Below are 22,654 nucleotides of genomic sequence, written 5' to 3'. Positions count from 1 at the left end.
ACAGGGGTGATGTAGGCTGAGAGTGGAGGCAGGAAGAGAGCAGGGCAGGGGGTTGGAGAGGCTTTGAGACAGAAATAGAGATGTCCCTGGAAAGACCTCCTTAAATGTCCGAGCAGAGTTGAAAAACACAGAAACTGCATTCTCCCAGCCCAGGGTTTTCTGCGAGACAAGCAGCAAGGGCTTATTGTTCCTATTTCACAGGTGAGAAAAGGGAGGCAAGGAGAGGTGGCTACCTGGCATGCCCAAGGCCCATCGGAACTTGGAGCCCGGGGTCCCTGTCAGAAGCAGGCAGTGTAGACAAGACGTCGGGGACTGTTTCCACTCTACCAGGGATGATGAAATAAGAGGAGTTGGAGACAGAAATCAGGGCCAAGTCCAAAGAGAGAGGGGGAAAGGTAGAGGCCCCTGCAGGCGGCAGAGATAGCGCGGAGATGGATGGTGGAGCAATAAGGCCTGGCCACCCAGCTCTGGTTACAGCAGGCAGCATCAGCTGGTCGGTGTCACGGAGTTCTCGCACCCCTCCCCCGCCCCCGCGGACCCATCCACTTAGGCTGCTCCGCAGCGCGGCACGACGCTCTGGGGTCCCGGGGGAGGGGCTGAGGAACCAGCGCAGGGTGCGGGCGGAGGCGGGGGCGGCGCGGCCGCCTCCCCCTGGGCTCGCGAATCCGCAGCGTCCTCCGCAGCATCCTCCCAGGCCCGGCCCCCTCCTCCCCCCGCGCCCGGATGGTACGCTCCGGTCCGCCTGGCCCGGCTGCAGTGGATGTTGCTAGAACCCACGCGGAGGAAGGAAGAGACGCAGGCAGTCTGCGGTGACCCAAGCGGCCGCCCCTGCCTCAGGGACCCCTTCCCCGAAGCGGCACCATGACCCAGGGAAAGGTACCGGTATCTCCCCCGCCTGCACCATCCTCCATCCTCTGGCTCCCCGTCTCCCTGTCATACTAAGCAAGCTCTCTGGACCACTATAAGCATCCTCCTTTGACTCTAGTGCAAAGGTTCTCTGTGGTCCTTGCTGGAGTCAGAGGACCAAAAGGCCCACTTCAAGGAGTGGACAGGGCCCCTTCCGGCCCACGGACTCGCCTCTCCCCCCATGTCTCCCTTCCACCCCACGCCTTGGCTTCGCAAGACTCTTAAGGGGCGCCCAGGCCCACTTGAGTGAGCCTGGGTGTCTGGTCTGGTGCGACTGTGAGTGGTTTGTGTGTGTGAGTGTGTGTGCACCAGGGTGAGCCCTGAGTCCAACAAAGCTCTGGTCCAATGCTCCAATCCCAAACCCAACGACTTTACATTCATCTTATACATCATCTGCAGAACCTCCATTCCCTGTCTCCTTATTCCTCATCTGGACATTTGGATATGTCCCTTATGGTTGGGGGTTACTATGGCAACCCTGCATCAGGATGCTCTAATTTTCATTTTGATTTTGGCCAGACATGGGACTGAATGAGATTGGATAAAACATCTGTTCCCCCCAACACCCCCAGTTTTAGAGGTCTGAATTGCAGGGGAGGGGCTGGGGCAGAGACTTGGCTTGGCTATAGGGTTATGTAACATCAATAGCCTGTGGAATTATACAACCACTAGGGCCTGGGGCAAGGGGGGAGGGCTGTCTGGCCCTCTGTTTGGGGGTGCTAAGGATTGGGCAGAGCAAACAGGAGAAGGACCTCCCTAACTGCTCCCTTCTCTATCTCAGATGAGCCTCAGAGCCAATGGCATCCTCCCCTGGTCCCTTAGACACTCCTTTCCTTGTTTTTAAGCTCTTCAGGCCTCAAAATGATGTCATTGGGTGATACCACCTCCTGTCATTTGTCAGCCCTCACTTGGGAATGCCATATGTGTGGGGGATGTAGGGGGCAGGGCCCAGGAGTCTCTGGGGGGGCCGAATGGCAGGATGGGAACTGAAATGAATTTTCTCAGGCATGATCCTTCTGATCTGGGTGATCAGAAATGAAGGGGATTGAGGAGAGGGAGGAAAGCATTCCCACAGGCCTAGGTGCTGAATCCCTTCCCCCAGGAAGTCTGAGGAGTATGGTGAACATGGAGCCCAACCCCTCTGCTGGGCCTCTCCTTCTACTCCCCGTCCCCACAGTCACCATTTACTCACTGACTGCTCCCTGTCCTGACTGAATGCATTACCCCTGTCTCCTCAGCCCCTTGCCCCCCACTCACTCCCAGGCTTTCTTACATTACCCCTCCAGTCCAGTGGTCCTGGGCCCCAGATAGGAACCAGAAATCTTGTGGCACTTGGCAGTCTCTGGGCTGCCTCCGCTAGAGTCCCCCTGCCAACAAGGAACTCTGCAGCCTCCTCAGTGGCCCTTCAGGTCAACACATTCCTTTGGAAGCCAGACCTAAATCTCATCTTCTGAGGTCCAGTCCCTTTGTTGCTGTTTCAGCTTTCACACCACCCCCTCCACTCCAATCCTTCCTTCTTTGGCTCTGTCACTCAGGCCCTCCCAGCTCATATCCTCTCACCAAAACTAAACGTGTACAAGGGGGATGGGGAGGGGCAAGGGACATTCCTGAGTGTAATTGGACTTGAGTTTTAAACCTGCCTTGAGTAGAATATAAGTGTCTTAACACAATAACTAAGAAAATGTGGTGAGGGCTATGTTAACCAGTTTGATGAAACTATTTCAAATGGTTTATAAAACCAGCACATTGTACCCCATGATTGCATTAATGTACACAACTATGATTTAATTAAAAAAAAAAAACAACCTGCCTTGAGCATATTTTCCTCAGAGCCTCAATTTCCTCAATTATTCATTGAAGGAAGGGACTAAACTAAACGACTTGCAAGGTCTCTTCCAGCAAGGACATTCTGTAATTCTGTGTAGTTTGGGGGAAAGGCTGAGGTTCCAAGAGTATTAAGCCAGCCCAGGACCCTTACCCAAGGACCTCTCGCTTTCCTCCACCCTGGAGGACCCCTCCTCTTTTTCCCCTCCTCTCCCTTCTACCTTCCTGTTGTCCTGTCCCCCATCTCTACTCTCCCTATGTCATTTCCAGCCCAACAGGAGGCCAGTCCCAGAGGATGGTGCTAATCCCTGCAGCCCAGTGGGCCATGTGTAACTTTGTGATCTTGGACGAGTCACTCTTCCTCTCTGATCCTTAGCTCCCTCATTTTAAAACAGGGGTTAAAATACAACTAGCAAGTGTCAGGAAGATTACATGAAACAACCTTTCATTCAATAGTATTTTTGAGGGTTTACTATGTGCCAGGCCCTTCCCTGAGTCCCAGGGAAAATATTGGAACCACAGAGGCCCCATCCCTGACCTAGGGACAGTAACAACCAGTATTGAGCACTCCTAAGAATTTTCTCCTTTCTCAGTTCTTACCCTGGTTTCACTGTGTGCTCCTGGCTTGCCCCAATCCTCCTGGAGCCCAGTTCTTCCATCTATAAAATCGAGACATTCTTGTCTACATTCCTGCCCTTCCTAGTGCAGGTGATAAGGAGCATGGACTTTGTAGGGATTGAGGGGCTTGTGAGGAGGAGTTGGAAGACTCTCTTTCCCTGGTGACCGTCTCTTTCTGCCTCTACTCTGCAGCTCTCTGTGGCTAATAAGGCCCCCGGGACCGAGGGACAGCAGCAGGTGAATGGCGAGAAGAAGGAGGCTCCAGCAGTGCCCTCAGCCCCACCCTCCTATGAGGAGGCCACCTTGGGGGAGGGGCTGAAGGCAGGGGCCTTCCCCCCAGCTCCTACAGCTGTGCCTCTCCACCCAAGCTGGGCCTATGTGGACCCCAGTAAGTCTCTCAGCTCCTGCAAGCTGGACCATCAGGGGTGTAGTGGACCCGGGAGGAAGTTACCAAAAAACAGATATACTGTGTGGTTGTTGTATGAAGTGTGTTGTCAAAGGCCTAGGATTTAGAGAACTGTTCTGAGGGTAAGTCAAAGAGGAATTGCATGAAAAGAATAAGAGATACAATGTCTGTGGTCAGAGTGCTCCCAAATAGGAAAGGGGATTTCTTTTTAGTTCTTTGTGCTCGGGCAAATTGAGGGGACAGATGGGGAAGAAAAGAAAAGCCTGAGGCTATTCTAGAAAGGCTTTCCTAGAAGGTGATGCAAAGAAGAGTCAGAGTGTACTGAGGAACGGACAGGATGAGGTGCCACTGGCCACAGCCTTTGCTGGGTCTGGCCTCTTCTGAGTGGGGGTGCATTGTTTACATGGTGGCTGATCTAAAACCTCAGTGGGGACAGGTCCCAGTGGAGGCCCCAGGGTTGTCTGGGGATCCACCTCGCCGATCACTCTCTGTATCTCTCTTCCCTTTCCTAAGCCTTTGCTAGGAAGAAGGATGTGTGTGGGGAAGGTACATGGGTGCTAGCCTCAGTGTCCCTTGCAGCCAGGCACATTCACCTGAGCTGATGCCAGTTCCTTGTACACCAAGGATCGCAGCTGATGGGAGCTCCTCTGTTGGGTGGAGCAACCTATGGGAGCTTTGTCTCAGGTCTAGAACATATAGTTTCCCACAAGCCTCCCCCAGCAGCCCCTCCCCCACTTTATCACACCACTCCCAGCAGAATTCTAGAAGGGATCTCAGGGACAATACCACAGACAGAGGTTCTGTTAGCAGGGAGTGGCCACCATGGTCCACACCTCCCGCTACAACCCCCCTGGGTCCAGATCCCTGAGGACTCACCCCAGTGTGACCTACTGGAAGGTCAACAAAGGTCTGATAGTTGTAGGCCCCTTCTTGCTGCCCTTTAGGAGAGACTACTTTCCCTCTCCTTTTCTCTTCATCTATGGCCCAGTCATTGGCAGGAGATGTGGATGGAACATGAAGGAGAAGTAGAGGATAAGAGGGTGAGGGTCTGCACCCCCCAGGTTTACAAGGAATCCACCTCTCTTTCTCCTCCTCATTTCCCATATTTTGGTTGTCAGCACTGGCTGCCTTAAGGAACATGTTCCAAGGAACTATTGAGGCAGGGAGGCAGCTCCTTTCAGATAGCTGTGACAGACTAAATTTAGTGTCCAGCTCTGAGCTTATTCTGGGAGATGCATTGACCTATAAAACCTACTGGGATCCCTGCCCTCAGAGAGCTGACTGTATAGACATGTAAATAGGGGATTACCACTCAGTGACATTAATGCAGTGAAAGAGGCCTGGGCACCTCACCTAACCTGCCTGACAGTCAAGAAGGGCTTTCTGGAGGAAGGGGTATCCGCAGAGTCCTAGAGGATGGGCATGAATTAACCTGGGGAAGAGATAGAGAAATAAGCATTTAAAGCTGGATGATGGGGGGGGGGCTTGGTAAGTTTCCACAATGGAGTACCATGTGGGGATACGTGGTATAATGCATGTCCTGGGTGAAGGACTCAACTGCAACTCACTTTGGACTTTACCTTACAAATGCAAATAATGTGGTACATACCCTCACACTAACCTGAAATTTTAAAAACAGGAAGTAAATGTATTTCCAGAAAAAAAAAAAAAGCAGGAAGAGTAGAATAGAGGCCTAGAAACAAGTGAACACAATGGCTGAAAAAATACACTAAGGCTGAGAAAAGTGGGAAGGAGGAATGTGCAGTGGGAGGGTCCCACTCACAGAGAACTTGTTAAGGAACTTAAACTTGAATGAAGGGCAGTAGGGAGCCATTGAAGAGCTCCATGTCATGGTCAACATTGAAAGACCAAGACTAAGATGGAGACTATTGCTGGGGGCAGGGGGAGATCAGGGAGACCTGGTGAGGAACAGAGTAGACACATTTGAGGACTTGGAAATTGCCCAGACAAGGAGCACAAGTTGTTATATGAGGTTGTATAGTCAAAGGCTCAGGATTTGGAGGACTGTGCTGAGAATGGCTGTCCCTTTGTGATCCTTAGCCACAAGGAAACCAGAAGGTCCAGGGAAGGAGGGCACAGTAGGGAAGATGCCCTACAGGGGTGGAGGGGAAGGGAGGGGAGATTACAGTTTTTTCCTAGAACATAGGCAGGAAAAGCAAGAATTGACCAGGGAGAGACATCTGGGGGTGGATTGGAATGGGCTGGGGTGTAGTATTTGACAGTGGGGCTGGAGAGAAAAACTTCAGCAGGTCCCAAGAGTCGGGATGACAAAAAGACAGTTCTGAGCAGGTGGGGATAGGGGCAGCATTTCTATGTATGGGGTGCCCTCATGTCTTCCACCTGCCCCCCAGGCAGCACCTCTGGCTATGACAACGCTTACCCCACCGGAGACCATGAACTCTTCACTACCTTCAGCTGGGATGACCAGAAAGTTCGCCGAGTCTTCATCAGAAAGGTAACTGCCTCTCCCCAGTTTTCTGGGACTGGGAGCTCAGTAGCGGGAGCCCCAGAGAGGCCCCTGCCCAGCCCTTGGCCTGCAGAAGCCACCTTCACCTTCTCTTGTAATCCCAGCCAGGAGCACATGCTTCCTCAGCATTCACCCCAGCACCCTTGCCACACCTAAACACATTACCTCCTCTTTCCCCGGATGCATGGGGTTCCTTCTCCTGTGGCTGTGAGCTCGGGCGCATCTTCATTCACCTTTTGCCTTGTCCTGGCTCCATTTCAGTGACCCCTAAAAGGGAGGGTGGAGTGTGAGGGATGTAGGTCTGGAGAGCTGATTGAGTCACCGGGAGGCTGGGGTCTCCCTGAGCCTATCTGGCCTCAAACAAGGCTCCCCAAGCTGAATGGACCCACTCCTACCCCCAGGTCTATACCATCCTGCTGATCCAGCTGCTGGTGACTCTGGGTGTTGTGGCTCTCTTTACCTTTTGGTGAGTTGGCACCTCCCAGGGGTGGCTGTGGCCAGGCCTGGGGCAGGGGAACCCAAATTCAGACCTCTCTTGGAATGTCTGCCTGGATGTGGGGTGGGGACCTCCTTGACCTGGGGAAGAACCTTAGAGAGCCCAGGGTGAGGAGGGCAGTGGCCCCGGGGTGCCTCTGGGCCTGCAGGTGTCTGTGTAGCAGTCATTTCTCTCCCATCCACTAGCTGCATACCCCTAAGCACCCCAGGTCTCAGCCTGGGACTCCTCAAGCCCATAGGGACTACGTCCTTCCTTCTCCCTCTCAGTTCCTGTGAACTGTGGGGGGCAGAGCAGATGTTGAACCAGAAATCAAGACCTGGGGTCAAATTCTGACTCTCTTTTTCTCTCTCTTCTCTGCAGTGACCCTGTTAAGGACTATGTCCAGGCCAACCCAGGCTGGTACTGGGCATCCTAGTGAGTATATCCGCCTCCCAGAGAGGGAAGTGGCAGGAGGAGGGTATCTCTGTTGATAGACCCCAAGTCCCTGGCTTCCCCCTCTCCCATGGGGACTGCCCTCCAGCCCTACCCCATTCTGCTGGCTTCAGTGCATGGCCAGAAGGACCTTTCATGGGTGTTTAGAACCAATGGGGCAGAGTGGAGATAGGGGTAGGTTCTGGTGCCTGCACAAACTAGGAAGTGTGGGGTGGGGGACCATGGTTGAAGAGAACCAGACCTTGGTCTTAAGGGAAGGGGGAAGCTGGAACACCTTGATCCACGTTGATGATAATGTTGCCACTCTTGTGTTGTTATTAATGCTTATGAATCATAATAGCTACCACTTAAAGAATGCCTAGTAAGGGCTGGGCATTGTTCTCTGTGCTTGATGTATAGTATTGCATTCTATCCTCAAATCTGCTAGGTATGATTATCTTAGAAAACTAAGATTCAGAGAGGTTGAGTAATTTGCCCAAGGTCACACAGCTAGTCAATAGTAGAGCTGGATTCAAACCTGGGATTCAGGTTAAGGTTTGTGCTTTTAATGTTCTGGTTTGGCAGGCTCCCTTCAGCCTCCTAAACACTTTAAGGAACATGACAGATAACTTGGGAGAGGTTTGGAGGTGTAGGTGATTCTGACCTGCTTTCTGGGTAATTCCAGGAGTCATTCTGGATAAGTCCAGGCCAGAACCACCATGGGGCTCAAAGTAGAACTGTTTTCACCATGGTCTGTCTCCTTCAGCTCCCCTCCCTCCCAACAGTGAGCCCAGCCCTGTATAGTGGCTTGAGGGGGATGCCTCTGCAGGGGAAGGCAGTGGGTGGTACAAGGCAGCACGGGACATTCAGAGAGGAGTGGAGCGAAGGGGTGAGCCCAGTGCACCACAGCAGGTAGCCCACATTGGGGATTCCCCTCTAAGGCTGAGTCAAGAGTGCTGGGACAGTGTTTCCAGGAGAGGAGAGGCTTAAGCAAAAGCACGGGAGTGAGAATGCATGTCGTTACCTTTGCTAAATTAGGAACTAGAGTGGCAGAGGGCTGGCAGGCCACCTGTAGGGAAATTCGGAGGTATCTCAGACCAGCAGTGGGACTTGGGGGGCTGAGGCTGTGACGACTTGGCCAAAGAGCTTGCACACAGCAGCTATCTCAGACTTGTTCCTGAATAGGGATCTGGTGGGGAGATGGGCTCTGCCCAAAGTCCTCTGACTACCCTGAGCCCAGAGCGGTCTCAGAGCTGGGCCTGGAGTTAACACAAGCCTGTTAAGGCTGACAGGAAGGAGACTTCTCCTGGCCACCAGGGCTCATCAGAGAAGGGGAGGTGGCTCTTCAAATTGGAGGTTCCAGGGGAGGAGACATTCATACCCAGAGCATTTCCTAGGGCGCAGGACAGAGGACCTGTCCGCAGACCAGGCAGGGAGGCATGTGTCTTGGGGGAGCCAGGAGACACTGTATGGTGAAGCTAATGAGGCACCTGGGACTGCCACCCAGGCCAGCCCACGCAGTGAGTTGGCATGGCTCTCAGCACATAAGCACCTCCTGGCAGCCTTAGGCCCCTGAGAACTCGGGATGGAGTCTTGAGGCCCCTCCCTCTCTAAGCCTTCTGTGGAGAGTCTGTGGAACTCTGGGTCCTGAGCAGGTGGTGGCAGGGGGACAACTCAGGAATGAGCAGTTTCAGGAGGTGGAGGCAGAGTCCACTCCATGGAGGGAGGTGGGACGTATTGAGAAGGGTGAAGTGTGAAACTCTGACCTCTGAGAAGTGAGATTTGGAGTCCTCATTAACATCTCTAGGAATAAAACAGAGATGCCCTCTCTGGCTTGATAGGGTGCAGTTGGAATCCACGTGGGTGTGGACTGTGTTTTTCATGGGGCTCTCACAAAAGTAAAGGTGCTTGGGAGCTGCACCAGCAGGACACTGCCCTTTTCCTCTAGAAAGCACACCTGTGGTCAGCCCTGCTCCTTCCCCAATCCCCAACCCTCTCCATCCTGCCAGTCTGCCTCCTGTCTGAGTCCTGGGTCTCACCTCCTGAAAACACTCTTGAGGGCTCTGTCCTAGTCTCTTCATTTTGGAACAATAGCAATAAAAATCAGACAGCAGTCTGTGTGTAGAGCACTGTGCTAAGCACTTTACGAGTATTTTTCATTTGATCCCTACCAGGCAGATACTATTATCCCTATTTTACAAATGAAGAAATTGATGTCGGGTGGTGCCTGTGGCTCAAGGAGTAGGGCGCTGGCCCCATATACTGGTGGTGGCAGGTCCAAGCCCAGCCTCAGCCAAAACTGCCAAAAAAAAAAAAAAAGAAAGAAAAGAAATTGAGATTGAGACGTTATTGCATTCTGAGCAGCACAGCCAAGGAAGAGACCCAGGTCTTTCTGACAATGAAACCTAAGCACTTACCCTCTGTGCTCTGCTGCCTCCCTAGGGCTCTGGTCTGGGTCCTAGAGCAGGACAAGCTGGGGGAGGGCACTGGGTTTGGACAATGCCTGCTCCTGAGCCTCTGCCCCTGTCCTGACATCTGTAAATAGACTGGTTCCTGCCCAGGCCCTGGGGCTTGCTCTGACACATTAATCAGTGGTTCTCTCTCTCACTCCTTCTGTGACTCATTCTCTGACCCCGGGGATGCCAGCCTTCCCACCAGCCCCCATCCACACCCCACTTCCCTGCTTTCTCAACGCCCTAGTCATGGGTCCCACCTGACTGTCTGATTGCTCTCACTGAGCTGTGGTGTCTGCAGGATGGAAGGCTTATACCGACTGGGAAAAACACAGGCAGAGGAGGAAAAGTGTGAGACCAGAGCTGGGATGGAGGTGGGTTGAGGCTCTCCAGGAAGCTGTCAGCCAGCTTTTAATTTTAATAATAGCAGCTCCCAGGGGGAGTCCTTACCTGGTGCCAGGCTGTGTGCTGAATGATTGAGTCAAATTCTCTCATCAGTTCTTCTAACAGCCCAGTGGGTTGGTACCACTATTCTTGTTTTATAAGAAAGGAGAACAGGAATGCTGGCAGTTGGAAATAGGAAAACAAAAGTTGTTGGGGGCGGCGCCCGTGCGCCAGCCCCATATACCAAGGGTGGCAGGTTTGAACCCAGCCCTGGCCAGCTAAAACAGCAATGAGAATTGCAACAAAAAATAGCCAGGAATTGTGGCGGGTGCCTGTAGTCCCAGCTTCTCCGGAGGCTGAGGCAAAAGAATCGCTTAAGCCCAAGAGTTGGAAGTTGCTGTGAGCTGTGATGCCACCCCACTCTACCTAAGGTAACAAAGTGAGACTCTGTCTCAAAAAAAAAAAAAAAAAAAAAAAAGGTAGTTGGTTTCCAACATTCTTGGTCCATGGAGAAAAAATAAAAATAAAAAATAAAAAGTCTTTGGAGCTTGGCTATTGGCCAAGGCTGCGCAATAGTAGTGACAGAGCTGGGCTGTGAATGCTCCAAAGCTGTACCACAGCCCCCAGTTCTTCAGCCCCCCTGCTCTTCCTCCTAACCCCTTGTCTCGAGGATTGAGGAACTATGGACCAGAGAGAAAAGGAACCTGAGCTCTTGCCCTCAGGAAGCTTCTAGTCTGGCTTGGAAGACAGGACCCACACCCAGGATACGCATGGACAAGGGCATTATTATCATTATTGTCTAAGTGACTGACCAATGACTCAAGTGAGACCAAAAGACAGCAGATTCTGGGGTGTTTCTTAACTGGGGCAAATGTTTCTGCTCTCTTGCATGGAGCAGAGTGTTCACAGCCCCTGGCAACAGCTACCAATAGAACCTCCCAATCACAATGACAGTTCCTCATTATTTGAGAAACGCTGAACAGTTAGGGAAGAGTTAAGATGAAGGAATCCTACTCACCAAATCCAACAGGGTTGTTTCATCTTTTCATTCTCTGGGATTTTTTGTTTTGCATTTCATCCAGAAATATTTGAAAATCACCTACCAGGTTCCAGGTTCTGGGTTAGATGGTAAGAACACAAAATGAATAAGTTGCAGGCTGGTCTCCAGATGCTACACCTGGGTGGGGAGTCACACAAGCTGGTCCAGAGGTTGTGGGGGTACAGTTCTAGGTGAGGTATGCTCGTGGTACATGTAGGATGCCCTGCTAACTCAGGCCACAGATATCCTTGCCATTCGGTCCTTTGCAGCATGAGCAGAGTGTGGCAGGCACATTTTGAGGGCAGGACAAGTTATAATGAGAGGGGTAGAATGGAGAGGTGGAGTGTGGTGAGAGATGGGCCATAGGGGAGGGGCAAGGGGTGTGGATTGCACTTGGCAATGCTAGGTCTCTGGGAATTTTATACATGGGAGTCACATGATCGGATCTGCCCGTAGCATGGAGGGTAGAAGGCAAGGCTGTGGATGGAGGATCACATGAACTCCTGCAATGGTCAAGTCCAGAAAGAGGTGACCTGACCTTTATGGGTGGTAGTGAGGATGGAGAGAAGAGGGCAGATTTGAGAACTGTCTGGGTAGGAAGATCAACAGGTCTAGGTAATTAATTGGGTGTGGAAGGGTGAACATCAGGGATGATGCTATGGTCTCTGGTCAGGTGATACGGAGAGCATATCATGTCCTCTGCAGCAAGGGGGTGCAGGAGAAGATGAGGAGTTCAGTTTTAATCTTTTGAGAATGATTCATTTCTGAATAGCCATGCCTGCCCAGTAGGCAGCTGGATATTTGAATCTGAGATTGAGAAGGAAAATGTAGATCAGAAATATGAAGACAAGTGAGCCCACTTAGGGGGACTGTGGAGGGAGAGGAGCTTGAGAGGACCGGCGTTAGAGGAACCAGGCAGGTTGAACGATGCCCTGAAGGAGAGGCAAGGGAGATGGGAGGGACCCAAGAGTACTTCTCTGGGAAGAGGGAAACAATGGCAGTGACCACACTTTGAAGAGCTAGGTAAGATGAGGACTGACAAGTATAACTGGACTCACAAGGCCACAGTGGTGTGGCAGAGCCAGCTCCCATCCAGCAGGCTGAGGCTGGGTTTGCTGGGCTCAGCAAATGGAGACCACTTTCTTTCTTTCTTTTTCTTTTTTCTTTTTTTTTTTTTGTAGTTTTGGCCGGGGTGGGGCTTGAACCCGCGACCCTCAGTATATGAGACTGGCGCCCTACTCCTTGAGCCACAGGCGCCGCCCTGGAGACCACTTTCTTAAGAAGCTTGGCTGCGAGTGCAGAGAAAGGGACAACAGCTTGAAGCCAGGGAAGATGTTGGGTAGAGATGGAACACGGCTGAGGAGGTTTATGTGGGGTGGAGAGGTGCCCATAGAAAGGTTGAAGATCAAGAGATCCCCGGGCAGTTGAGGGGGTGGGACCCAGAGCCCCGGCCAGGGAATCAGCTTGGGATGGGAAGAGGGACAGGAGGGCACGGTGCCCACATGATGTTTATAGGAGGCAGGCAGAGAGCCAGGGAGCCCCCCTGCTCCCCTGTTCTCTCACATCTCTCTGGGACACATGAGACTGAGTGTGCAGGAAAGTGAGGTGCCCGGGAAGTCTGGATGGAGGACAAGTTTGGAATTGCTACAGCAAGTCTGGAATTATGGAGGATGGGTAAGAGAATGCAGGAAGGAGGCTGAGGGAAGGATGGTAGTGCCATGCAGAAGGCCCACTGGGGGTTAGAGGCCATGCCTCATTGGTGAAGATGAGAATTGCATTAGTTGGTACTCGTAAAGCACTTAAAACTCTGCCCACATAGGAAATGCTGTATACGAGCTTTTAAAGTAATACGATAGGGTCTGGGGAGGCCACTTTGGATTGGGAGGTCAGGAAGAACTGTTCTACCTAACACACATGGGTGTGGGCATGCCCTACCCATAGATCCTCAGCCCTCATCTCTCACCTTCTGGACTAGCCTCTACTTCCATTGCTCTCCAGAAAATCCTCAATCACTATCTCTGGATTGCCCCTGAGTTCCCTGCCAGCCTCCCACTGAACACGGCCACCTGATCCCAAAATTCATTCTACAGGTGCCACTTGCAGCTTGTGCCAGAGACTGGCAGGACAGACAAGGGCCCTTCCTTTCCTGAGTTCACATTCTAGTAGGCTAGACCAACAGGATTGTTACAGCTAATGACAAAGCAGTGAAGGGTATGGATGACGCAGTGTGGGCTAGTGATTATAAGCAAGGACTTGAACCAGAGCGCCCATGTTCTAATCCTGCTTCTGTAACAAGGTGGTTGCATGACCTTGGACAAGTCCTCTGACTTCACCTGCCTCAACTATGAAGTGAAGAACATACTTCAGAGATAAGATATGAGTATTACATTAGTTAATATTCATAAAGCACTTAAAACTCTGCCCAGCATGTAGGAAATGCTGTATATGAGCTTTTAAAGTAATAAGATAGTGTCTGGGGAGGCCTCTTTGGATTGGGTGGTCAGGAAGAGCTGTCCCATGGCATCCAAGATTTCAACTACTTCTAGAAGGAGTCTTGTCCTGCCCCCTTCCTCTTTTGGGGTTGGACCACCACCCTGCTCATTGCTAGGTTCCAGAGTGACTGTGCCCAACTCCTGTCTGGCTGCCCTGTGAGCAGAGTGGCAGAGAGGGGATGAACAGGAGGACGGGATGAAGGCCCTCGGGAGGACTTCACCAGTTTACCCATCCATCTGTCCTTCACAGTGCTGTATTCTTTGCAACCTACCTGACCCTGGCTTGCTGTTCTGGACCCAGGTACGATAATTGCTCAAGGAATGTGTAGAAATAGGAACAGGATCTTGAAAGTTCTGGCCCCAGCCCTGCCTGCCAGCATTGTGCTGTGCACTCCTGACAGGGCCCAGTCCCTCTCTGGGCCTCTGTCAATCACGCCTGCCCCTTCCTCCTTTACTTGGCACTTCTGAGGTAGGGAGAGGGTAGATACACAGGTGGGGGCACATGGGGATGTGGCTGAAGGAAGAAGCTCCAAGGAGGGTGGAAGGGGTTGGCCATCTATGCTGCTGGCATCCCCTGCTCCCCTTTGAGCTCTGTGTCTTGCCTTGCAGGAGGCATTTTCCCTGGAACCTGATTCTCCTGACTGTCTTTGTAAGTGACCTGGCGGTGGGCTGGGGACAGATGGTATGTGGGGATGGAGGAAGGAAGGAAGCCGGGTGAGCTTTAGGGCCAGGAAGTCCGGGCTGGGGGTGTCCAACATTGAGGTCCCTGAGGGCCAGAGGTGTTTTCACTTTATTTATTCCACAAAGACATTCCATCTTCTCTTTCCTAATGGGCTTAGCCTTCTCCCACTCTCCATCTGCTGTCTCTTTTCATTGAGATTTTGGTTTTAAGGGGTTTGGGGTATCATAGAGCTATGATAGTGAAAAAGAGGGGGTTGTTAGAAAGGGAAGAGCAGAAGAAAGGAAGGAACAACTGGCACAGGAGCCTGGAAGCTGGCTTGTGGGGACATTCCTCACCTAGAGCTGAGTCCCAAAAGTCAGTGAATGGAAGGGTAAAGCAAGTCCACTTGAGGGGACATACAAGGGGTGGAAACCTGGGCTGGACCTTGAGGGTGCCTGACCCCCCAAAGTCTGAGCTCTGGATCTTTCCTCCACTCTGCTTCTCCTTTCAGACTCTGTCCATGGCCTACCTCACCGGGATGTTGTCCAGGTAAAGGGAATAGGAGGAAAGGAAAGGAAGGCTGTAGGCCAGGCCACACCCGAGGGGAGCTGCTCCCAAATACTGTCCTTCCTGGGAGCATTACATAGATTGAAGAGGGGATCCAGGCAGGCAGGGAACCTTGGCCTAGGGCCCTCTCCTCATGCACTCAAGTGGGCAGTGACTCCAGGACCTGGCCAGGTGGATGGGGGAGGTGGGAGATGGTGGGGAGCAAAGTGACTCCTCTTAAGCTGTAGCTTAAAGGCCTTAGACTCATGATTCTATAGCTACCTGTGAACCACCTCCAGGCCCCAGTACAAGCCCCTCCCCACTCCCACTCCCACCTCTTCAAGATCCTTCTAACCTGATTTTAAGTCTGAGCATTTTCAAAAGGGGAGAGCCCAGCAGAAAGGCCAGGGAAACTGAGCAGGGAGGACCCTGAGAGAGGGATGGGGTTGAGGCCAGAGGTCAGGAGATCAGGTCTTGGCAGAGAGGGTGGGCCTGTGAGGAGGGCTGGGAGAGACCAGAGCCCTGCCCGGAAGCTGAGCCCTGGGCCTGCGGTCCCCAGCTACTACAACACCACATCTGTGCTGCTGTGCTTGGGCATCACGGCCCTCGTCTGCCTCTCAGTCACCGTCTTCAGCTTCCAGACCAAGGTCAGCTCTGGCACCTGCAGGCAGAGATGCTGGCCTGCGGCTGAGCAGGGGAAGGCAGATGGGGTGGGGGGCTTCATGCTTGGACCTAGGGCTGGGGACAGGTAAAGTGGGTCAAGGCCCCCTGGGGCCAAGGAGAAGGAAGGTGGGTTCTAGGGTTGAGCACAAGACTGTGGCCTACTACATGGGCTCAGCCTGTAGTTGGGGACCCAAGGGATCCCTGCCTGTCTGTGAAGGCCTAAGGGGAACAGCAGCTGACCCTGTCTTGTACCCACAGTTTGACTTCACCTCCTGCCAAGGTGTGCTCTTCGTGCTGCTCATGACTCTTTTCTTCAGTGGACTCATCCTAGCCATCCTCCTGCCCTTCCAATATGTGAGTCTCTGGGTCCCCCAGAAAGCCCCTGGGGAGCTGGTCCAAGGGTGTTTTTCCCTCCTACACTCTCCAGGGAAGTCCCGGAACCAAAGCCTCACAGCGTGCCATCCTGTTGGCCCCTCCTGGCACCTGTCCCAGGCATGTTGGCAGTATAAGCAAACAAGGAGGTTTTTCTTGGCAGGCCTGGGTACCTACCTGGCTCCAGGAGCCACATCCGGCTTCCCTTCCTCATCCCTCTCTGGAGGCTGAGGGAGAGCATAGAGCATTTAAACTCTGGGGGCAGGGAGGGAAGCACTGGGGCTCCCTGGGACCCACCAAGCCCAGAGGGGCCTTGAGGTAGGGGCTTCTGCGGCTCCTGGGGGACTAGCCAAGTCCAAAAAAGTGGAATTTGGCTAGCCAGGCAAGTGAGAGGTGGGACGGGGGCCCAGAGTATCCCCAACTCAGTAAGAGCTCCACAGGCCAGCAGCCACATCTCAGCCCTGTTAGAGGTGTCCTACCTGCCCTGGGGAAATCCAGCAGGGACTCTAGAGGCACCTAGGCCACTGCATGTGGAGAAGAGGGCAGATGGTGGGGTCACAGGAGGACCTTGAGATTTGAATCCTGGGAACCCAGAGATGAAGCTATTGGACCCCTGCTGGGGGCTCAGTGCTTAAACCTGCCTCACTACTACAGCCCCCACTTTGGGGAACATGGTCCCCCTTTGCCCCTTTTCTGCTGGGGTTGGGAGCAGTATTCCCCACTCTCCCCGCCACTCCATCCTGCTTAGCCCCAGCCATGGGGCACTTGGCACCCAGTCCAGGACATTGGAATTGATTCTGGCATTTCCTTGGCTTTTCCCAGGATCCTGTTGATGAAGGGAGGGGCCGGAGCTGGCCTTCAGGCCCTCTGTGTATCTAGGATGGGGAGGGTTACAGGAAGGGGCCATGGAACTTCAAAGAACCTTTTATTGACCCAGGTCTGGCTGATACCTGGATACCTTTGTTTCCAGGAATCTTCTGGGGGAGGGTTCCACAGCAGGCCTGGCTAGGATGGCACCTCTTGTGGTACTTCCACACATAGCTGGGTGCCCCTGAGACCCACAGGGAGATCTAGGGAAGCAGAGGTTGAGTGGGGGGTCTGCTCCAGCCTTTGCAGGCAAGCCTGCCATTTGGAGCTGGTAGAGACTCCAGATGGCACCCTCACCACACCCCCGAGTTCAAGTCCTTGTCCCCTTCCACTGGAGCCCCTTAGCCCCAAGGTAGAGCCAGGGAGCTCCCAGACAGAGGTATAGGCAGACCCCTATACTGGATAGGGATGAGCACTCAGGGAGTCAGGAGCAACCTGGAGCGAGACCCAGGCTGGGAGGATGACAGGGCCCCATCAGGATGACTTATGCTCTGCCAGCCTGAGTCTGGGGCTGTGTGTTGAGGGAGGATACACCAGGTTGATGGTGAGCCCCCCCACCCCTGCTGGTGCCTCCATGATTGCCCTTATCCTGGGGTTCCCTTTATCCACCCTGAGCACACAGAGAATCAAAGGGATCCTCTCAGTCCTGGGGCATCTTAGGGAATGCTGGGGAGCACACCCTTCATTTCTCTGGATTAAGCCTTCTCTCCTCCTGCTCTGTCCACTGCCCCTTCCCATCATCCTTAAGCCCATTTTGCCTCTGCCCACAGGTACCCTGGCTCCACGCGGTCTACGCAGCACTGGGAGCAGGCGTGTTTACATTGGTGAGTGTGGCCCAGCTCCCTGGGGGCTGCCTTCTCAGCTTTCCCCAGTCCCCCCCCACTCCACCCCTGTCTTCCTCACTGTCCCTTCTGAACCCTTTCAGAGCACCTGTGGGCAGGGCTAGCCTGCACTCTGGGAGTTCAGTATGGTCTTTAAGACAGACCAGCTGACCTGGGCCAGGGGAAGGAAGGCTATATTAGCAGGATGGAAGCTGCAGACAGAGGTGCCCCTTCCCCTGGGGAGGGTCCTGGCCATGTGGACCAAGTTGATAGTTGCTCTCCCAGGGGTAACCTGGGAAGGCTTCTTGGAGGTAAGGAGACTCCAGGTAGTGAGAGAGGATTTTTTAGATCGAGCTGCTGCTTTGCTCCATTTTCACCGAACTGAGAGTGTTGATGATGGTCCTGTCATGATAACAACAATGTCTAATATTTATTGAGCACCTACTTCCACTCAGCAAGCTCTCCATATGCATTTAATCCTCACCATAGGTCTATAAGATCAATTCTACTGTTAGTAAGTCAAGAGGAAAAATTGAAGCTCAGAGATAACAAGTAACACACCTAAGGTCATACCTTATCCTGGGAATTGGTGGGTCCAAACTGGGAACCTGGACAGTCTGACTCCAGAGTCCCACTTGGGGTCTGAGGCTAGGCTGAGAGTGGCTGTAAGCAGATGCCCAGGAGACAAGAGGTGACCAGGGACAGACACATCTCCAAAGCAGTCCCACTCAGGCCTTTTGCTCAGGTGGACTTCAGTTACCAGAATGTGACAGTGCTCCAGAATCCACCAAGGTGGGCAACACATCTTGTGAAGGCACTCAAGGCAAGCATTTGTTGCCAATGGAAGCAGTGACTGGACTCCCTTGTCCCTTATTGGATGTTCAGCTCAGCTCAATGGGCAGAGTTTCTGGCTTAGTCACAGGTTCCAGAGGCTTGTGGGTGACAGATGAGGAAGCTGAGATGGGGAAAAGACTGGGAGTCAGAACTGTAAGTAGAGGTTTGAGGGGTTTGGATAGAGATCAAGCCAAAAGTGGGGTGTGCATTCATCCTTTCCACAGGTCCTTAGTGAGCACCTGCTGTGTGCAGGGTACTGTGCTATGTACCCAGATGCCACTGTCAGCAGGAAGCACACCTGTGTGCCACACAGAAGCATATGGCACCAGCTGGGCTTGGAGCCTGAGGGCTGGCAGGGATCTGGTGAAACCCCAAGTCCTATTCTTAGAGATGAGAAAACTGGAGTCCAGAGAGTTAAGTGATTTGTCCAGTTTCCTGGCAAGATAATGGCAAATCAACTTAAGTGTGACCTTGGCCAAGACTAGGATTCCAACTTAACCAGTCTATCTGGAACCTTCCCATTTTCAGCACTGAGAGTCCCACTTCTCAAGGAAGCCCTACCTCCAAGGCAAGCTGGCATGGTTGGAAACTCTAAGGCACTAACTTATTTTGGCTTCTGGACCAATGAATGCTCTTCCCTTCCCGCATTAGTTTCTAAAGAAAAAGTTTCCTTTGAAGAGATGGGGTGGGGAACTGGACCCTGAGGTTAGAAAGAGGAAGTCCCCATTCAGGAGAGGGAGCTCTGGTAGGGCAGTAGTGTCTGAAGGTCTTAGACGGCAGCATTTGCCAGGGACAGAAGAGGGGTCAAGCGAGAGCAAACGGGCTGGGGATGTTAGAGGAGCGAGTGTCTGCAGAGGTGCAGGGAGTTTACTTGGCTTCATGCAGGTCAGGTCACAGTGAGTGTGTGAGCCATGCCAAGAGGTTGTACAAGAAATTAGGGCTGGGTGAACAGTAATCCCTTAAATTTGCTTAATAATCCCTAGTGTTATTAGAATAATACAAATAATCCCCACCATTTGTTCCACTTGTTACGGTTGACAAAGCCTTTTACACCTATTGCCTCACTGGATCTCCACCACAACCTGGGAGGGAGGCAGCACTGGTGCTGTAGGAATCACTTTCCACATCTGAAGCCCTGGGTATTAGGGGCTGGCACAGACTCTTGTAGTCAGTAAGAGGCAGATTTAGGATCAGGACCCAGGTGTTCAGTGCCCAGCCTGGGGTCATTTCCAGAGCCCCTGCCTCAAAGAGGACAACTTCTTTTATTGGCTTGGAGATGAGGAGGGGCTGGAGAGGTCTCTCCAAGCTCTTTTCCTTCCTCTCGCTTGCATCATCACATTGCCCTCTCTACTGGGTTATTCCCATCAGCATAGAAACATGCCAGATCTCTCCCATCTGAACAACAACAAAATACTCTTGGCCCACATCCCTCTGGCTTCTGGCCTGTTCTTTACTCCACATATAACAAAACTCCTTAGAATCTACACTCATGTTCTCCAACTCCTCTCCTCCTATTCTTTCTTAACTGGCTTTAAAATGCTCCCACCTAGAACACCAGTAGCCTCCAGGTTGCCAAATCCGGGGCTGAATTTTAGTCCTCAACTTGCTGGACTCTCAATAGCATTTTGTACGATTGTCCCTTGCCCCCTCCCCCTAGGAGCAGCTTCTCCTAGCATCCAGGCCACCACCTTCCCTTAGTTTTTCTTTCTGCCCTTGCTCCCCAGGGGATCCCAAGCAGTATCAAAACATCTGAGTATTTTATGTTGATGACTAAAAATTACATCTCTATGTTGTATCTCTCTCTCTCTTTCCAGACTAGAATTTGGACTTGGCTAGTCAGTACAAAATTGGCACCTCCTGTACAAAACCAAAAGCTGCTACTCTTTCCCTGGGTGCCCGATTCTCCCAAAGGCTTCCCCATCTTTCAGTCACTCAGGACAAAAGGCATCCTTAATTCTTCCCCTCTCCTTGCTCCTCATAGGGGCCCAGTAGCAAGTCCTGTGGCCACACCCCCTTCCAGAATCTGACCACTCCTCTCCACCTTCTTGGCTGCTGCCCCATCTTCCCACCTGGAGGACTGCAGTAGCCCCCACAACCCACGCCCAGTATAGCAGCTGGAGGGGGCCAGGCAGATCATTCCTCTGCTTGGCGTCCAGCCTCTGTGCCCTCCCCTGCCCCATTCAGCTGTAGCCACACTGGCCTCCTCACTGCCTCTGCACCTGCGTCTGCCTCTGGATGTGCTCGCAGCTCTCTCCCCTCCTTCCCATGTTTGCTGTAGTTACAGACCCAGGTGCTTGAGCACACATGCATTGCCCCCTCCCTGCTTCCCTGCTTTATTTTTCTCTTACACACCTCTTCCTCTGGCACACTATGTCTTTTTCTGATCTGTGGCTCACTGTTTATCCCTCTCCAGGAATTTAAGTTCCTTGAGGCAAGGATTTTTGTCTACTTGTTCACTGCAGCTGCCCCAGTGCCTAGAACAGGGCCTGGCACACAGTTGGCACACAGGAGATGTTTGTGTCATGAAGGGATGCCTGGGAGGTATGGCTGAGGGGCAGGGGCAGGCCCACTGGCAGTGGGGCCATAAGGCAGAGAAAGCAGAGCTGACCAGTCAGTCGGTCTTGCATGAGTCCTAGGGGAGGAGAACCGTAGTGCCACTTATCTCATTAGGAAATCAACACACCAGAAGGCCTCAGGTGGGATCACCCTGAGGGTTATAGAAACAATGGTGGAAATCAATCCCCCATCTCAATCTGGGTCAAAGTAGGAAAGACAGGTCCCTTGGGTCTCTGGGCAGGGGAAGGTTGAGCAAAGGGGCTGCTGGACTCATTCCCCTCCCCTCCTTTTAGTTGCAGATGGACAGAGGCCCTCAAAGGGCCAGGCCCATAAGAACTAAACCCCATGGCTTCCCATTAACCCCAACTTAGAAACATTGTCCCCTTAGGTCCTGTGGACCCTGGTCCCCTAGTTCTAGCCTATTCTTGAACCACAGCCTGGTCTCTCTGCCCATCTTACCCCCCTGTCACCTAGCCTTTGGGGAGCCCTCAGCTCAGTTAGGGGCTCAGCTGCAGGCTGCACTCAGGCATCCCTGCCCAGTTGCTGCCTCAAGGAGAATATGTGAGAAAGGGGTGGGGAAAAAGGGGGTGAAAAGAAGTGTCAGAAGAGGCCCAGACCCTAAATCGGACTGGCCCAAATCCTAAGTGGGACCCTCCCTCCAAACTCTCACCAGCCTGGGCTCTAGAAGTGTTGTGAGAATCCAATGATTTTCTCTCCCTGAAACCTCCACCTCTCCCCTGAGATTCTGCCTTCTCTCAGGCAAGGCCACCCAGCTGGACTGGGCTGCATCTTTGGTGCTCTGCTCCAGCCTTGAGGAGCAGGCCCCTCCTAGGCCTCACCCGGTTCTAGTCTTGGTACATTCTCAAGAAGCCTTGGGTTTGGGGCCTCACCCTCACCCATACCCCACGCTGGATGCCGGAACCCAAGTGCCACAGAAGTGGGTGAGTCAGCTGAAAGGCACTGGCCTCAGAGTGGCTGTATCCTTTTTCCTTCTAGTGGCCTCTACAGTGCATTTTTCTTTTTTTAAAGAAACTCATGGAAAGTTAGACAGGGAGCGTGAGGATTGGGCTGGGCTGGGTGGAGGTGATGGGGCAGGGTTGAGGGGCTGGAACAGGAAATGTGGAGGGAAAGGGCCTGGCCAGCTGCTTTCCAGCTGTGGCTGGGCCTCCAAGGCCCGTGTGACTTTGGGCATATTGCTCCATCTCAGGGAAGAAGCTAGGGTCTCTGAACCACTGAAACCAGGAAGCCAAGTCTCAGAGACTGAGGGAAGACACTAGGCATAGGACTTGGAAATTAGATGATGGCCCAACAGGGACAGAGCTCTCTGCTCCCTGCCCAGTCCTCAGGTTTGAGGATCTCAGGAGCTGCTAACAGTCAATAAGAAACATCAATTAGTGAGAAGCCAAGTGGATAGGCCAGAGGCTGGGAGACCAGTTAGGAGGTCACTTCAGGGTCCCAGAGTCAGGTGTGAAGTGGCAGGCAGACTGCATGTGGCCAGTGCTAGACGCCTCAGGGTCTGATGGCATTTGGATGAGCTAAGCACAAATGGGAAGATGCTTTGTGGCAATGCTGGACCTCTGACCTAAGTGTTGACCCCTGACCACTGGGGACACACAGCTTATGTGGATTTTACATTTCTCCTATATCTCAGAACTTTCAGAATATCTGTTAACTGAGTTATATCTATGACTGATAAGAAGAGAGTGACACTCTATTGAGGTTTATTTTATTTTTTTGAGACGGAGTCTCACTTTGTCACCCTCTGTAAAGTACTATAGTGTCACAGCTCATAGCAACCTCAAACTCTTGGGCTTAAG

At 52.6% G+C, this 22,654-nt stretch overlaps 1 protein-coding gene across 1 annotated transcript in view; it reads left to right on the top strand.

Moving 5' to 3' along the window:
- Nucleotides 1-775: 775 nt before the first annotated feature.
- The window catches only part of FAIM2 (Fas apoptotic inhibitory molecule 2), a 31,174-nt gene continuing 9,295 nt past the window's right edge, over nt 776-22,654 (top strand). The window contains exons 1-11 of the mRNA XM_003793621.2: nt 776-876; nt 3,541-3,736; nt 6,127-6,230; nt 6,644-6,708; nt 7,099-7,152; nt 13,768-13,818; nt 14,127-14,166; nt 14,690-14,727; nt 15,284-15,371; nt 15,646-15,741; nt 17,397-17,450. Coding sequence (XP_003793669.1) covers nt 862-876; nt 3,541-3,736; nt 6,127-6,230; nt 6,644-6,708; nt 7,099-7,152; nt 13,768-13,818; nt 14,127-14,166; nt 14,690-14,727; nt 15,284-15,371; nt 15,646-15,741; nt 17,397-17,450 — 801 coding nt within the window. The 5' untranslated portion in view covers nt 776-861. The remainder of the gene's footprint in view (nt 877-3,540; nt 3,737-6,126; nt 6,231-6,643; nt 6,709-7,098; nt 7,153-13,767; nt 13,819-14,126; nt 14,167-14,689; nt 14,728-15,283; nt 15,372-15,645; nt 15,742-17,396; nt 17,451-22,654) is intronic.

This window comes from Otolemur garnettii, unplaced genomic scaffold, assembly GCF_000181295.1.
Source record: "Otolemur garnettii isolate 467f Iridium unplaced genomic scaffold, OtoGar3 scaffold00070, whole genome shotgun sequence".
Classification (NCBI taxonomy): Eukaryota; Metazoa; Chordata; class Mammalia; order Primates; family Galagidae; genus Otolemur; species Otolemur garnettii.
This window is presented reverse-complemented; position numbering and strand designations above follow the sequence as displayed.